Source organism: Notamacropus eugenii, chromosome 5, assembly GCF_028372415.1.
Source record: "Notamacropus eugenii isolate mMacEug1 chromosome 5, mMacEug1.pri_v2, whole genome shotgun sequence".
NCBI classification, from domain to species: Eukaryota; Metazoa; Chordata; class Mammalia; order Diprotodontia; family Macropodidae; genus Notamacropus; species Notamacropus eugenii.
The window spans coordinates 125,464,425-125,481,181 of record NC_092876.1 but is presented as its reverse complement, the minus strand read 5'-3'; the positions used below and the strand labels follow the sequence as shown (position 1 = coordinate 125,481,181).

Below are 16,757 nucleotides of genomic sequence, written 5' to 3'. Positions count from 1 at the left end.
ATATTGTGTGTATGTATATACATATACAATTGGGTTGTATGTATACATGGATATATGTATGTGTGTATATATCCATGTATACATACTCATTTTTATAGAGAAAAAAGAGTACCAAGAATCAAAGGAATATGCCCAACATTACAGACAAAATCAGAAAGAAGGCCCAGACCTTCTTATCTACTTTTCCTACTTGTCCAGTGCTGACTACCAACCATATTATCTCTGTTTTGTCATGAAAATATTCAGAATGTTTATGCTATATTTTTTACTTTATTTATTTCACTTAAGTGATTTAACAATTTCTTTTTCTATAAGCACCCATCCCTAGCCAAAAGTGTCAATCCTTAGACCACTGAGAGGGTTACCACCAGGTGAAAGTGAATTTATAAAAGTAATCAGAGGATTTGATTCGGAATCCCTTCTCAGCTGCATAGGGCTGGTAAGAAACATCGTAGCCCTTAGCTTCAATGTCCATTTTGACACAATCCAACAGGTCAGTGATGGTTGGTGATGCTTTCCAGGGCCCAAACTTGACTACTGATCTCTTGTCTGTCTCCAGAGTCTGTAAGGCATCAAGACAGCGAGCAGCATCCTCCTCAGTCCGCACTACACATACCACTACACCAGAACATCGAGCTGCCACAGCCTCTGCTCTGGCAATCCGGATCATGAGCTCAAGGTTCTCATTGTATCCTGGTACTCGGAGCAAGAACTGCTTCCTGGCTACCTGCTCACCAAAGATCTGGGGTGTCTCCTCTAGAAGTTTGACCAGGGGTTGGATCTCATAGAACTGAGCTTCTTTATATACCTCTGGGATGTTCTCTGTAGGCAGCTGCCCACTGCGGAGATATTCTAGGATGGGTCGAAAATGGGTGCCTGGTCGATCAATGAAGATTCTGCCTTGGGAATCAGGCCGAGGAAGCTTGGCTGCATTGAACATTTCTGCCAGTTTGGAGCCTGGGAATTTTTTCAGGGTGCCCACAGTGGTAGTGTACAGCTCACCCCCCACATTCAGTTCAACAACAAGTGACATCTGTAGATAATCAGAGAGGATTATTAGCTTCTTGATTTCAACCAACAATTTCACAACACTTTCTCTTTTATTTACAAAATATAATCTATAATGTGACAGAATTAGCACTAATCATTGAGTCCAAATATAAAGTTCTAGCTGGGAATACATAAAGTATAAATATCCTGAGGAAATCACCCTATCTCCCTGATTCTCAGTTCCATAATTTGTTGGATTTTTTAAAAAGGAACTAGGAGGAATAATAAAATGAAATTCAATAGGGATTGATATAAAGTCTTACACTTTGATTACCAAGAAATAAAGTTCACAAGTGTTAGGATGAAGGAGGTATAGCTAGCTAGAAATAATGTGAAAAAGATCTTGGGGTTTTAGTAGACTGGAAGCTCAAAAAAAGTCAGCAGTGGGATTTGGCAGCAAGGAAATTAATGCAATCTGAGGCTACACTAAGAGAAGCATAGTGTCCTAAACTAGGTAGTTTATGTAGTCCTGCTTTATACAATCTGCCCTAGTCAGATTACATCTGGAGTATTATGTTCAGTTCTGGGTACCACATTTTAGAACATACCTTGACAAACTGATGTGTGAACATAGAAGGGTGATCAGGATGTTTATAATGTCTTACAAGGATCAGTTAAAAGAATTAGGGGTATTTAACTTGGAGAATAAACTCAGAGGAGAACTCATAGCTATCTTCAAGTATTTCAAGGACTGTGGAATGAAAGAGGGAATAGACTTTTTCTGCTTGGCCGTAGAAGGCAGAACTGTGAGTAATGGATGGAAGTAGCAAAGAGAGAAATTTAGATTTAGCATAAGAGAAAACTTCCTACCAATTAGGGCTATCAAAAAGCTGGATTGATTACCCCAGGAGATCATAGGATCATATATCTGGAGCTAAAGGGGACCTCAGAGACCATCTAGTGTAATCTTGTACAGATGAGGAAAATGAGGTTAAATGACTTGCTTAAGAACACAGGCAGTTTCAAAAGCAGGGTTTGAACTTAGGTCCTTTGGATGCCAGAAACCCTTTCCACTATTACACAATTCATGGGTTCCTCCTTACTGGAAGTCTAAAATCAAAGACTGGAAGAGGTATGTATGGTATGGAAAATATTTAGAGAGAGTGTGGTATATGGATTGTAATAGAAAACCTCAGAGATCCTTTCCCATTTTTATCCTGAGATAATTATACTACCTACTTCACAGGGATATGATGAGGTAAGGACCATTATCACCCTTAAAGTACTATAAAAATGGGTCATAGAAGCTATAAACCTAGGTAATGGTTAAGTAGGAAACAGGCATTATGCTCATTAGAATGAGAAAAAGATGCCCAGAGGCAAACTGAATCACTGAGGCTCTCACAGCAAGACAGCTGTGAAATCAGGACCAGGATCTAGTTACTGAGATCTCATCCTGAGGGTGCCTCCATTCATATTCCTGGTCAAAAACAGAGTCCCTCTATCACTGGGAATCATTATCAAGTGAAAGGGAACTTTTAGAAGCAGTTATAGGACTTTATTTAGAATGCCTTCTCTTGGTGTAGAGTTAAGAACCAAGCTTTGTGGAATGTTCAAAATCTGGGGCCAGAAGGAGACAAATGAGCCAGCAAACCAAGATGCAAGAAGTAGTAAGAGAGAGAAGAAAAACCAGGGAAGTGTTGTATCGGGGGAAACCAAAAGAGGAGGAATTTTCATAAAGGAGGTGAGCAGCATACCACATACCAAAGAGATCAAGCAGAAGAAATGTCTAGGATTTAAGATGTTCCAACACCAGACAAAACTTAAAGCCATTGCTAAACAAGTGTTTACTATGCTCACATGAAATTAGAATAACAGGAATGACTGAGGCTTGATTTTTTGTTTTTTTAAACTTGTGCTCTCAACTTAAGGCTAATGAATATTTTCTTTGAGAAGGAAAAGTTAGAATTCAGAGTTAATATTAACTTGAAAAAGCAAGCATCCAAAATTTAGGAAAAGAATCATAAATGGACTTGTATGAATGATCCCAGCAAGGGTGTCCTTCTAATAGGAATATAGGAGGTATCCCATGGATGCTTCAGGAGGAGGTGGGTAAGTCCATTGTTCCCTTTCTGCCTCCTTAACAAGATGTTTGAGTCCCAGACAGCCAGGTAGATAGAGTAGTAGGCTTGAAATCAAGAAAACTTGAGTTCAAATTTGGTTTCAGACACTTACTAGTTAGTGTATGATCCTAAATAAATCATTTAACCACTGTTTGTCTCAGTTTCCTCAAATGTAAAATAGAGGTAATAACAGCACCTACCTACCAGGGTTGTTGTGAGGATCAGAGGATCCTCAGCACAGTGCCTGGCACATGGTAGGTGCTTAATAAATGCATGTTCCTTCCATCTGTGTTGTCCATTAGCAAGGACTTTTTTCTGGTCTTAACTCAAGTTCTCAGGTTCTGAGCTGGTTGATATGATACTAATGATGAAAATCATATCTGATAAAAGCCTTTAAAGGACAGGGCACCTCAGGAAAGAAGGAACCAGTGCCATAGGGAGGTACAGACTAGTGTGGAGATACAATCCAGCACAGGATCAGAGACAAGAACCCAGATGGAAATTAGTGCACCCATGTAGCCCCACCCCAGGAGAGGAGGAACATTGCCCAAAGAGAAGGAACTATTGCTAAGCAATGACATAGAAGGAGATGAGGAATCCCTTACTAGATGGAAGTGTAAAGTGAAAAAAAGATAAGTACAACAGGAACCATAATTCTGAGAAACCATTCAACTGATATCCCTTCACTCTGTAGGTTCCAAGGAGGATGGGACTCACAAAGGATAGGGTTGTTGGACTCGCTAGCAATTTTGAGTTCCCTCCTGGATAGTTCAACTCGTACACTATCAAAAGAATACAAGCTTCAGGGCAGCTAGGTGGCAGAGTGGATAGAGTGCCAGCCCTGGAGTCAGGAGGTCCTGAGTTCAAATATGGCCTCAGACACTTGATACATACTAGCTGTATGATCCTAGACAAGTCACTTAACCCTAACTGCCTTGAGGAGAAAAAAAGAACACAAACCTCAGCAGGTACTACCAAGTGTCAAAGGTCCTTTGTATTTAGGAGACAGTGTAGGATAGTAAAGAGAGAATTATATCTAGCGTCTGAAGAGACCTGAGTTCATATCCTGGCTCCAATAGTATATTATTAGCTGGGTAATCAGGAACAAGTCATTTAACTTCTTCAAAACTGATTATCTTCATATAAAATGGAGATAAAAATTTGTGCCCTGTGGAATGCCTGTTCCATAGGCAACAAACTTCCCTTCCTATTAAATCTATTCCACTTCCAGTTCTTCTATCTACTATCTCTTATTGAACCCTGGCTGCCCCATGATGATACAGCCTCCCTGGCCACCCTTTCCAGTACTGGCTGCACCTTCACTCATTCTCCTTGGCTCCCTGGTCTAGGTAGGGGAGTTGGAATACTCCTTGCTCTCTATTACCACTTCCAGGTTCTCCTCCTTCCTCCATTAATCAGTGACCTCTCTTCTTCTGAGGTTCATGTTATTCATATTTACTATCCAATCAAATTCTGGTAGCTGTTGTCTACAGACCCTCCCCATCTCCCCACTCCCAGCCCCGGCCCAGGTCAGGTCCTTCTTCAATGCATTTGATATCTGGCCTGTCATCTTTCTCTCCTCCCCAACTTTTGCCCTCGTGCTAGGAGACTTCAACAAACCATTGATTCTCCTTCAAACAGCCTAGCCATTATTCCTCAATGTAATTCCCTCCCATGAGTCACTCTTCCATTCTGTATCAGTTACACACAAAATACTGCTGAACCACGGTGGAGAAAATCACACTACTGGATCCTTTACAAATTAATGTTATACTCCCTCAATCGGACCTTCACTGATGCCAGGTAATCCTTCTAAACCTGCCTTATCACTCACTATTCCACTCTCTACAGTAGCTCTTCCAAACCTCTCCACCCCTCCTCAAACCCCCCAGGGTTCCCCTTTCCCCTTTCCCTCTCAACTGAGAACTTTGCCTCAAATTTTATGGAAAACAATGAGGTCATTCACTATGAACTCCCTCTTTTCCCCTCTTCCTCATCTATCACTCAGGTACCTTCTGACACTTTCTCCTTCACTCATGTTTCACATGATGAAATAGCCTTATTCCTTACCAAGGCTAACCTCTCTACCGCTAAAACAACCTCATTCCAATTGTCTCCTCCAACAGATTGCCCCCTCTTTCATCCCCACTCTTTCACTTATTTTCAATCTCTCCCTCTATACTGGCTCACTTCCTACTGCCTACAAACATGCTCACATCTCCCCTATCCGGAAAAAACCCTCACTTGATCCTTCTATCCCCACTAATTATTATCCTATATGTCTTCTGCCCTCTGTAGTTAAATATCTCGAAAAGGCTGTTAAAATATGTGTCTCCAGTTTCTCTCTTTCCTCTTCTTAACCCTTTACAGTCTGGCTTTTGACCATATCAATACACTGAAACTGCTCTCACCAAAAGTACTAATGACTTTTAGTTGCCAAATCCAATGACTTTTTCTCAGTCTTCATTCTTCTTGGCCTTTCTGCAGCCTTGGACACTGTTAATCACTCTCTCCTCCTTGATGTTCTCTTCTCTCTAGGTGTTCAGGACCCTACTCTGTCCTGGTTTTCCTCTTATCTATCTGACTGCTCCTTCTCTAGATTACTGAATCCTTCTCCAGAGCATGCCCTCTAACCATAGGTGTCCCTCAGGGTTCTGTCCTGAGTCCTCTTCTCCCTCCATACTACTTCACTTGGTGATTGCATCAGCTCCCATGAATTTAATTACCATCTCTATGCTGATGATTCTCAAATGTAACTTTCTTGCCCCAATATCTCCGCTGATCTCCAATCTCACATCTCCAGTAGCCTTTCAGGCATCTTGAACTGGATGTCCAGTAGACATTTTTAACTCAATATATCTAAAACAGAACTAAACCCTCCCTCCCTCCAACCTTCCCTCTTATTGTAGGAGGAGAAAGTAAGGCTGGTGACCTTGCACAGCTCTTCCTCACTCAAAACAAAGTCAAGTGCAAGTCATGTTATCATTTCTCTGATGTCATGGTCTTCTTCAAAAACGAAGGATGAACACACACACCAGAGGGCCTCACCATCCTTCCAGTCTCTCAAGCTCACAGCCTAGGAGTCATCCTGGACTCCTCATTATCTCTCATTTCCCATATCCAAGCTGTTGCCAAGGTCTATTGATTTCACCTTTGCAACATCTGCCCCCTTCTCTTTTCTGACAGGACCACCACTTTGGTGCAGGCCTTCATTCCCTCTGCCTTGATTATTGCAATAGCCTGCCTCAAGTCTCTTTCCCGTGGAGTCCATCCTTTAGTCAGCCACTAAAGTGATTTTCCTAAAACTCGGGTCTGATCAGGTCTCCTCCCTAGTCAACAAACTCCAGTGGCTCCTTATGGCCACCAGGAGAATATACAAAATGCTTTTTGACATGCTGAGCCCTTTATAACTTAACCCCCTCCTACCTTTCCAGTCTGCTTACTCCTTTCTCCCCCTCTGATCCAGTGACACTGGCCTCCAGGCGGTTCAAAAAACCAGACACTCCATTTCTCAGCTTCAGGCATCTTCTCTAGCTACCCACCTCCCTTGCCTGGAACAACCTCCCTCCTCTTCTCTGACTACTGACCCCCATGGTTCCTTTAAATCCCAACTAAAATTCCACTTTCTACAAGAAGACTTGTAGGATACTTTGTAGGCCCTTAGTAAATGTTGAATGTTTTCTTTCAATCAATCAATAAACATTTATTAAGATCCTACTATAGCCAGGCACTGTACTAAGTGCTGGAGATATAAAAGGTAGCCAAAGACAGCCCCACCCTCAAAGAGCTTACAAGCTAATGGAGGAGACACCATGCAAATATATACAAATGGGCTCCAGACAGGATAAACTGGAAATAATCAACAGAGTGAAGACCCTGGAATTAAGAGGGGTTGGGAAAGCTTCCCATAGATAATAACATTGTAAATCCTTGATAAAATTTAGTACTATATAAATGTGAATTATTATAGCTGGTCCACTGATAGACTGTGAACCTATCATCCAAAGATTAGCCTAGCTAAGTGCAGAGAGGATTATCATCAGAAGTTTGGGGTTCATTTTGGTCATAGATCTTCCATGTTTTCTACTTAAGGTCTGTACCAAAAGTAGGAGGGCCTACCCCAATGAAATTATAGATCCTTGAAACATATATTAAGTTACAGCCTACCCACTGTTTGAGGACCATATGCCTGGTAGAGGGCTGTTTTAATTTAAAAGAATGGGTTAGATCATAAAGTCGATCTACTTAACAGTATTGGTACCTGGCTAACAAGATATTTCACTACCACAAAAAAAAAATCACTGTGCTGTACTTAATGCAGCAATAATCAATCTTGTAAACTTGCTTTACGAAGAGCTCTTGTAGTTTCGTCCTTGGGCTAAGTGGCAAGGAAAGAAGGCAGAGGAATATATTTCTGCTACAGTCTCAGACATTGCCCTGTTCTTACATCCTATTTTCTTGGTGATGATGATGATATTTGATGATGGTATTTTACTTAGATGCTTGGATGATCTCAGTGGCGGGTATATATATAATTCCTTAAAGCACTTTATAAACATCAGTTGTTATCTCCATAACAGTTGATATTATTCACCATCCAAAAAGATTCAAAATTACAGGTAACCAATGGACATATGGAGGGTGTGTAAGAGTGCTTCAGTGTGCTGCTGTCAAGAATGCTTCAAAGCATTTTGGATTAAAAAAAAAAAATCAGATGCAACCTAACTGCTCAGGAGAACTATGTTGCCATGGGCAACCCTAACCAGCACAGGGCCTAGGGAAGGAAAAGGACAGGTAGCTGTCTATGAGTGGCCTTTCTGGAGTTCATTGGGCAGTATAGCTCCCAAGCCACACACCTGAACAATAATACACCAATAAGAAAAAGAATTACAGAGCACTGCTACCCATATATAGCTTTGAACTACAAAGTTCAAAGCACTACAGTGGGGTTATTTTTATTATTCATTACATAGCCTATGTGAAGTAGACAGGTAAAAGGTAGAATACACACTAAAGTCACATTTTAGAATCATAGAATGTTTGAATGGGAAAAAAACTTAGAGATCATTCAGTCCAACTCCTTCATTGTGCAGATGAAGAAACTAAGACCCAGAGAAGTTAAATGACTTGCCTCAAGACACAACAATAGTGACTGAGGCAAGATTCAAACCCAGGTCTTTCTGATTCCAGGTTTAACACTGTCCACACTTGTTTGTCCTTCATTTTGAGGAAGACCAATGACATCACAAGGTGATATCTTGATTTGTTTGTGAATTGGATTTAAATGAGGCAAAATTGCACAAAGTCGTGAGCCTCACTCTCTCTTCCAGAGTCATTTAAGTCCAGTAGGAAGACAAAAGTCAAGATGACTGGTGATAACCAAGGATACGGTGGATAACCTTTGTATCTTTGATATCTGACCAAGCTCTAAGTGATTCATATCCACCTTCATGGCCATTGGAACAAATTGTTCTCATCCACCCATTCCACCAGGGGAAGTCTTCACGTGCTTGGGATAGACAACTCCTAACTCACCAATGGGTCTGAGGCCTGTCAATTATGCTCAACCTGGTTAACCCATCTTCTGAGACAGTTTTACCAGGGTGTGGCCACTGAGCATGCCACTTCTTGGAGTCACAGGCAAAAGTTGGGTGAAGGTGAACACCAAAGGTGAATGAGCAGCCCTGAAAAGGGCTCAGCAAGCACTCATACCAGAGGTGCTAGTTCTTCCTGAGCACCCCATACACCTCTTAAAAGGCATAGTCAGCACAGCATAATCAGTGGAATCTGACCTTGGAGTCAGGTAAGTCTGGATTCAAATCTTGCCTCAGACACATGCTTGGTATGTGACTCGAGGCAAATCCCTTAACCTCCCAGTGCTCCCAGGCAACTTTGTAAGACTATGACTTTTGGAAGAATGAACACCAGAGAATTCCTCACAGTTATAAAATCACAGAGATGTTGTGGGAAAAGTGCTTTGTGAACAGCATGGTATAGAAGAACATTAGATTTGAACTCTGAAGACCTGGGCTCAAATCTAAATTTTTACAGTTATAAGTGCTCTAAATCCTATTATTCTATAACCATAAAGAACCATGTGAATGATTTGAATCATTATTATTAGAAAACCCTATGCTTATTACTGTAAGGAGAACAGGAACAAGGGGGAATCTATGAAATGTTTTCAGATAGGAGGGGGAGAGGAAGGATCCTCCCTAGAAGATTTGGTAACAACTTACCAAGGACCCAACCTTGTTTTTATATCACCTATATGAAATGGGTTCTCCCCTGACTTCTCTAACTCAAGACACACATCCTTGATTCTGAATCACAGAATTTCAGTGTTAGAAGGGACTCAAAATGTCTGATCCAACACATGTTGAAAAAGGATTCCCACTGACAAATGGTTTTCAAACCCATTCTTCCTAAAGCAGTCTATTCCATTTTTGTATAGCTCTATTTGTTATAAAGATTTCCCTGACATCCAGCCTAAATCTGTCCTTTTACAGCTTCTACTCACAACTCTTAGCCTTTTCTCTAGCCAATCAGAAAAAGTCTAATTCCTCTTCCTTATAAGGCATCGATATGGGGCAGTAGATGAAGCAGTGGGCAGGGAGACATGAGTTCAAATAGGACCTCAGACACTTACCAGTCGTGTGACCTTGGGCAAGTAATGTAACCTCTGTTTGCCTCAGTTTCTTCAACAGTAAAATGGGGATAATAATAACACCTACCTTCCTAGGTTGTTGTAAGGATCAATTGTAAAGCACTTTAGCACAGTGCCTAGTACTTAGTAGGCACTTAAAAATGCTAGCTGGTATTATTATTATTAGCTACTATCTTCTACATGAGAGTCCTTCAAGTCCTCAGATATAGTCATCAGTCATGATTCCCTGGGTCTTCTCTTCCCTAGAACAAACATTCCTATTTCCTTTAATCAGTCTTTCATTTTCATGATCGTCCACCTCTGGGTACTCTCTAGTTTATTGATGTCCTCTCTAAAATGTGGTGCCCAGATCTAAATGCAATACTTCCTATGTGGCCTGATCAGGGCACAGTACAGCAGGATGATCACTTCTGTTTCTGGGTGCAACATCTCTCTATTAGACTGCACTGTTGACTCACAGTGAGCTTTCACAGTAAGTCCCAGTATTTTTCAGATAATCTGTTGTTGAACCATGCCACCCCTGTCTTGTATTTGTGGAGGTGATTTTTTTTTTTAACTCATGTGCAAGACTTTATGTTTATCCCCATTGAATTTCATTTTGTTGGATGTGGCCCAACGTTGTAGCCTATTGAGATCTTTTTGAACATTGTCATTCAGTGCATTAGTCATCCTATCTAGCTTTGGGTCATTGGAGAATTTGATGGTGATATTATCTATGCCTTTATCCAAACAATAATAATGTAAAAGCACAACCAAGCACAGAGTCTTGGAACACTCCACTGGAGACCTTCCAAGTCAGCAGTAATACTCTATTGACTTTTTTTTTGGGTCCCACCATAAATCACTGCCAAATACACCTCACAATACTGGGATTTAATCCAGCCTCTCCCACAAGATTAGCAAGAGAAATATGATCAACATCATTTAAAAATTTCCCACAGCCAAAGTAAGAAAGGAGGGAACGCTGCTCAGGACTGACTAGATATCCTGATAAAATTCAGACTGCGAAATAGAAGGAACACTGTGGTAGGACATCAAGTGCACTGTGCAAGTCTCAGGCCATTACTTCTCCTTTTCAAAAGAGTGAAAACCTGTTCCCCATTACTAGGAAACTGGCATTCCATTGAGACAATGTCTACTGTATTTAGAGTTACAGGATTACCAAGGTGCCTGTAACCACTTCCTTACTCTCGTGGTGAATTCCTAGCCAGAGAGCCTGGAGAATTCGGAAGGGCCACAGCTAAGTGGGCGCTCTCCGGGCCGGGCCGGAGGGGCATGGGGAGTCTTCTGGAGATGGCAGCAGTCTTAGCTTGTCTCTCCTCTGACCTCGCAGGTAAGAAGAGATTTCAGGAGCGGGAGGGGGCGTAGAGCGCTTGTGCCTGCGCGAATACGAGAGTGCAGGTGCGGGGGAGAGAGAGAGGTGGGCAGAGGGGTGGCCCAAAGCCAAGTGTCAGCGAACATCCCGCAGCCCGGGCCGAGGGGAGACGTGGGCACCGGCTACAGGGAGGACGGGCGCGGCCCCCCGGTCCCCAGCTGAGCTCACCGTCTGCAGCGCCGCACGCTTCCCCGGGGGTCGAGGCTCGGCTATAAAACTCCTCCCTCTTCCCTGGAAGGGCCCCGGTCTGGGCACGGGCTGGACTGGACTGGCTGGCACCTGTCCTGCGCGGCCGAGCTCTACCAGCTGCTGCGGCCGCGGCAGCCCAGCCCGGCCAGGTGAGAAGGGTGGGGCCCAGCCCGGCCAGGTGGGGCGGGGTGCAACCTTGGGGAGGACTGAAGGCGGAAGCAGTTCTGCCCGCCCCTCCTCAGTGCCAGCAGCATCTGGGAGTAAGCTGCTCCTAGGGCACAGCGGGCAGGGTAAGGGGTGTAGGGGCGCAGGGCCCAGGGCCAGCATCGCTGAAGCAGGAGGATCTGCGTCCAGGGCCTGGCTCTGTGACCTTGAGCCAATGCCAGTCCTCGTCTGGCATCCTCGCCTGTAAAAAGAGGGGTAGACGAGATTCCAAGGTTCCCTCCTGCGCTAAACCTTGTGGCTGGCGTTGCGCTTTGAATGTGGATGCCGTTGTCCTTTCACGTTCATAAAGCTCTCCCTCTCAAACACTTGGTTCTCTGAATAAACCTTTTTAAGTTAGCCATGGCCCCAGTCAGCGCCCCGATTCCAGCCCACGCACCCCAGCTACAGGCCCAGCACTCCTTGGGTACCTTGTTGCCTCCCAAAAGTAGAGCACACAGGCCTTTCCGAAAATGCTACCTCACAGCAGCTCTGTGAGGTAAAGAGTACACGGATGATTACCCAATTTTGCAGATGAGGACTTTAATAAATAGTTCCATGCCCTGGAAAATTGGGCTGAACATGAAGACAGAGGCCGAGTTTGAATCTGAGCTTGGCCATTTACTCCCTGTGTGACCTACGGCAAATCTCATGATCTCTCTCGAATTGCACCTGTTTAAATCTGTGATCCCAGCTCTAAATCTATAATCCTGCGATTTGAGGTGTTGGAGCCCAGATAGATTGCCTTCAATCAATCAATTAACATTTATTTAACCCCTATCATCTGCTCAGCACTCTGCTAAGCCCTGGGGAAAAGTAACACAGGATCAGCCTTTGAAGAACTCACAGTCTAATGAGGGAAAGAACATGCAAACAGCTATTTACGATCCAACTATGTCTAGAAAACATAGGAAATAATTAAAAGAGGGAAGGCATTAGAAGTAAGGGAGATTCCTGAAGAAGGTGGAACTTCATCTGGGACTTCAGGGAAGCCAGGAGATGGAAATGAGGATGAGATGAGGAGGGAGAGCATTCCAGGCATGAGAGAGGAGAAAATGCTGAGAGTCCAGAGATGGAGTGTCTTATTCTTGGAACAGAAGAGAGCAGGAAGCCAGAGTCACAGGATGGAAGGGTATGTGGTGAGGAGTGAGAAGCAAGCAAACGAGAAAGGCAGAAGGAGCTGGTTGTGAAGGGCTTTCTCTGCCAAACAGAGGGTTTTGCATTTAAGCCTGGAGATGATAGGGAAATACTGAAGTTTATTGAGTGGGGGATGGGGTTGGTACTGGTGACAGTATTACTCTGATATTCCAAATGTGGAAACTGAGCTTCTGACTTACTGAGGTTAAGTGACTTTGCACAAGGCCACACAGCTAGCTCATTTATCAGAGTTGGGATTTGAGTAGAGGTCAGCATTTTTCCAGTAAATGTGTTGAACATTTACTAAGGCTTTGATGGTATATGAATGAATCAACTTTCTTCACAGCAACCCTTTTGAAGGTCAATCTCTACTCAGCTCCATCTGTTGAAGTTCTCTTCCTTTAATACTCAGCTGAAGTACTCCCTTCTCCATGTCGTCTTTCACAGTGTCCTAAGCTGAAAGTGATTTTTCCTTCCTTGGATTTTCTTATAGCAATTTATCTGGACCAATCCTTTGTACTCATCACTTGCTACTTTCTAGCATTGAATACTTATTAAAGGAAGCAGTGCATCCATTAAAGCCCCACTCAGATGCTGCCTTTTCCATAAAGCTTTTCCTAATTCCCTGGTCAATCACAAACCTTTCATTTACAGAGCCCATTCTGCCTAACATATACTATTATGCACAATTGATATCCAAATATGTATCTTATTCCCTAATCAGACTGAACACCAGTACGGAAGGAAACATCTTATTTCATAGCAAAGAACAGCGCTTTGAACACAGTTGTTATTTAAATATCTGAATTTAATTTGTGTATGTGTTGGAATTCTCATCAGTTGTAACTTTTTATTAGAATCACAGAATCTCAGATCTAGGGATTTTAGAGGTTTAGTCTATCCTATACGTAAAAAGGAATTTCTTTTCAAAAGTCCTCTACAAATGGTCAAGGCTCCACTTAAAGACTTCCCAAGAGGTGGATTCTCAATAGAACCCACTTAACTTGTGGATAAATCAGTTAGAGACTTTGCCTTAGGTCAAGCTGAAATTGTCTTTCTGAAACTCCCATCCTTAGGTTTGAGTTCTACCACCTAGAGCCAAGCCAAACGGAGCAATTCAAATTCTTCCCCATGCCAGGCCTTTCAGTTATAGTGCCCTCTAGTTACAGGGCCTATGATTCTCTAAGTCTTGAAGACTTCCATTTTGTTCCTCAAGTCTTTTCTCCTCATAACCAATCATCCTCAGGTCTTTTAACCAATCTTGTAAGCTATGGTTGACTGTCCTGTCACCATCCTGATCATATTGTAGCCTATCAAGGTCCTTCCTAAAATGTGGCATCCAGAACTGAACACAGTACTCAGGATGTGGCCTGAACCCAGCAGAGGACTGTAGAGCTATCAACTCCCTTCTTTTGGATGGGAGGCTTCTCTTAATTTCTGGCATGATTGCATTAGTACATGTTACTTTTCACCTTGGCATCCCCAACATTGAGCACCAGGCTGAAGAAGTGTTTGTAGAACTTAATACAATTTTACAGATGGATAAACTGAGCTTCAGAAAAGTTAAGGAGCTTGTTCAGGGTCACACAGATGGTTAGCACTGGAGCCAGGTCTCTTAATTCCAGGTTGAGAACATTTTCCATTGGAGAAAGTCTGCTTGCCCTGTCTGGAATTTCAAGGAAAAGAGACAGAGTTCCACTCTAAGATATGGATGATATACAAACTGGTCTGTGGTAAGCTACTTGAACTTTGCTGGTGTTGTTTCCTCATCTGCAAAATGAGAGAGCTTGACTAACAATCTCAGAGACCCCTTCCAGCTCTGATCTGACATTATGATCTCTATTCAAATCCTGGTGCTGCCACTTGCTACCTCAGTTTCCTCATCTATAAAATGAAGGGGTTTGACTAAGTGATCCCTAAGGTTCCTTCTAGCCTTGAAAATGCTCACACATTTGAGATGGAAAATGGGAAAATTGTACAAGTTGTTTTGCTGAAGAATGGAAAATTCATCTTTTGTTTTAGCTTCCTAACCAGTCAGCAAAATGAATTGCTAGATACTATATTAAAGCTTTCTGCCTTGGTGGAATGGGCAGATGAGAATAATTTGTTCCAATTGCCATGAAGGTGGTTGAAGCAGGCACTTGGTTAGACATCCAAGACACCAAGGTCATCCACTACATTCCAGGCCATCACTAGTAGTCTTAACTTTTGTCCTGCCTTTGGACTTCAATGACTCTGGAAGAAAGAGTAAGGTTGACAACTCTGTGCATCTCTATCTCACTTAAATCCAGTTCATGTGCAAGTCAAGATATTACCCCATGATATCACTGTTCCTCTTCAAAAAACAAAGGATGAATGAATAACATGATCCTCCCTAAATTATCTTGTCTTTGCTTATTTGTTTATATGTTGTACTCTTGAATAAAATGTGAGCTTCCTGAAGATAGGGACGGTTTTTTCTTTTCTGTGTATCCCCACTGAGCACTTAGTATATGATAATAATGATAATAGTAGTATTTGTGTAATTCTTTAAGTTTTGCAATGCATTTTGCAAATATGATTTCATTTTAGACTTGTTGCAGTCCTATGAAGTAGTTGCTATTTATTCTCATTTTCCATACAGGACATTGAGGCTAACAGAGGGTGACTTGCCCTGGGTCACACAGCTAAGTGAATGTTGGAGGGAGGTTTTCAACTCAGCTATTCCTGACTGGAAGTCCAGCATTGTCCTATCCACTGCACCACCTCACTGCCTACTAAATGCTTGCAGAATTGACCTGAATTGCAGGGGCTGTGAACTGACATGATAGAGGGAAGGCACACTGATTAAACATGGCTCCTTGAAAAATTGCAGTCTAGAGTAATATAAAAATAATTGATCTTCTCTGAGCCACAATTTCCTCATGTGTAAAATAAGGATAACTCTTGTATTATTTACTCTATAAGGCTGTTGAGAAAAAAGCATTTTTGTAAACCTTAAAATATGATAGAAATAGGATCTATATTTTTCTCATATGGAAATTATTCACCCTCCTCTTAGCCAGGGTGGTGGGCCACTGCCAAGAGACCACATCTTGGGGTCCATAAAGAAAGAATCTTTTGTTGAGGCTGGCTTTCTGTTAACAGGTTGCCTGTGGCAACCTTCCGCCATAATCCAGATAATGCAAACTCAGCTCTCCAGCATCCTATCAACAAGCTAATCTTACTGACTGGTCTGGCCAGCTCAGACACAAGGAATCTTTGTGATCCTGGCCATTGGGTTTTCCCACAACAGTCAACAAAGCTTCCCTTTCTTCAACTCTGCCTCTAACCCTAAGTAAAAGTAGAAAAGGAAAAAATACTGAATATCACAGTTGGAAGGGATTTTCAGGGGCCAGATATTCCAACTCATAGTTCAACAAGGATCCCCTCTACCACATACCTGGTCATTCAGGCTCTGCTCAAAGACTATTAGTATAGGAGAACCCCTGGGGTTCTCCTGGGGCAGCCCATTCCACTTTTGGAGACACTAATTGTTAAGAAGTTTTTTTTTTTCTATGAAAGCTTCCTAAAGCTTTTTCTTCGCAACATCCATTCATTGCTCCTAATTCTGTCTTCTTGGTCCAAGCAGAGCAAGTCTGTTTCTCTCCACATAATAGTAGTCTTTTAGATATTAAAAAGATCTTTTGTGTGTTCCCTTTCACTTGACTTTCTGGATGGAAGTCTCTTCTCTTCTATACAAGATAACTTTGATGAAGGCTTGGCAATTCTGGAACCCTTCCTTATCCTTGTCCTTCATTGTTTAGTCCATAAGGGCTAGTCCAATTCATGAACCTCCATCCTTTAAGGAATAATGGGATCTGACAAGGGCAGAATTCAAGAAACAATGCCAAATGTTTCCTCAGCCAAGTGGTTCCCTCAGCCAAACATAAGTTATAGCATTGAGAAGGAAGAGTGCTGAATTCATCTAGGAGTGGTCAACATATAACAGACTTTTTTTTTCTGTAGAAATTGTTTTATAGAAACTTATTTCCTTCTTCTCGTTTAAGGCATTTCTTTCCTTTTTGACATGGTAAGAGGGAACAAGCTATTGACA

General features: G+C 42.3%; 2 protein-coding genes across 2 annotated transcripts in view; one reads left to right on the top strand and one right to left on the bottom strand.

The window, feature by feature from the left end:
* Window positions 1-250: 250 nt before the first annotated feature.
* Window positions 251-11,865, bottom strand: KCTD14 (potassium channel tetramerization domain containing 14). The gene is made up of 2 exons (XM_072610752.1): window positions 11,324-11,865; window positions 251-1,033 (listed from the first exon to the last, which is right to left on the bottom strand). The coding sequence occupies exons 1-2, from the start codon at window positions 11,669-11,671 to the stop codon at window positions 362-364; spliced, it is 1,020 nt and encodes a 339-aa protein (XP_072466853.1). The 5' UTR covers window positions 11,672-11,865; the 3' UTR covers window positions 251-361.
* Window positions 10,990-16,757, top strand: part of THRSP (thyroid hormone responsive) — a 42,426-nt gene continuing 36,658 nt past the window's right edge. Inside the window, exon 1 of the mRNA XM_072610754.1 lies at window positions 10,990-11,113. The gene's annotated coding sequence lies outside the window, so the exon portion shown is untranslated. The remainder of the gene's footprint in view (window positions 11,114-16,757) is intronic.

Bases quoted from the DNA above. Each gene is read 5' to 3' on its own strand.
- KCTD14 (XM_072610752.1), bottom strand. From the start codon at position 11,671: ATGCTGGCCCTGGGCCCTGCGCCCCTACACCCCTTACCCTGCCCGCTG. The intron at 1,034-11,323 runs GTGAGCTCAGCT...GATTATCTACAG, and splicing joins AGCGTGCGGCGCTGCAGACG to ATGTCACTTGTTGTTGAACT.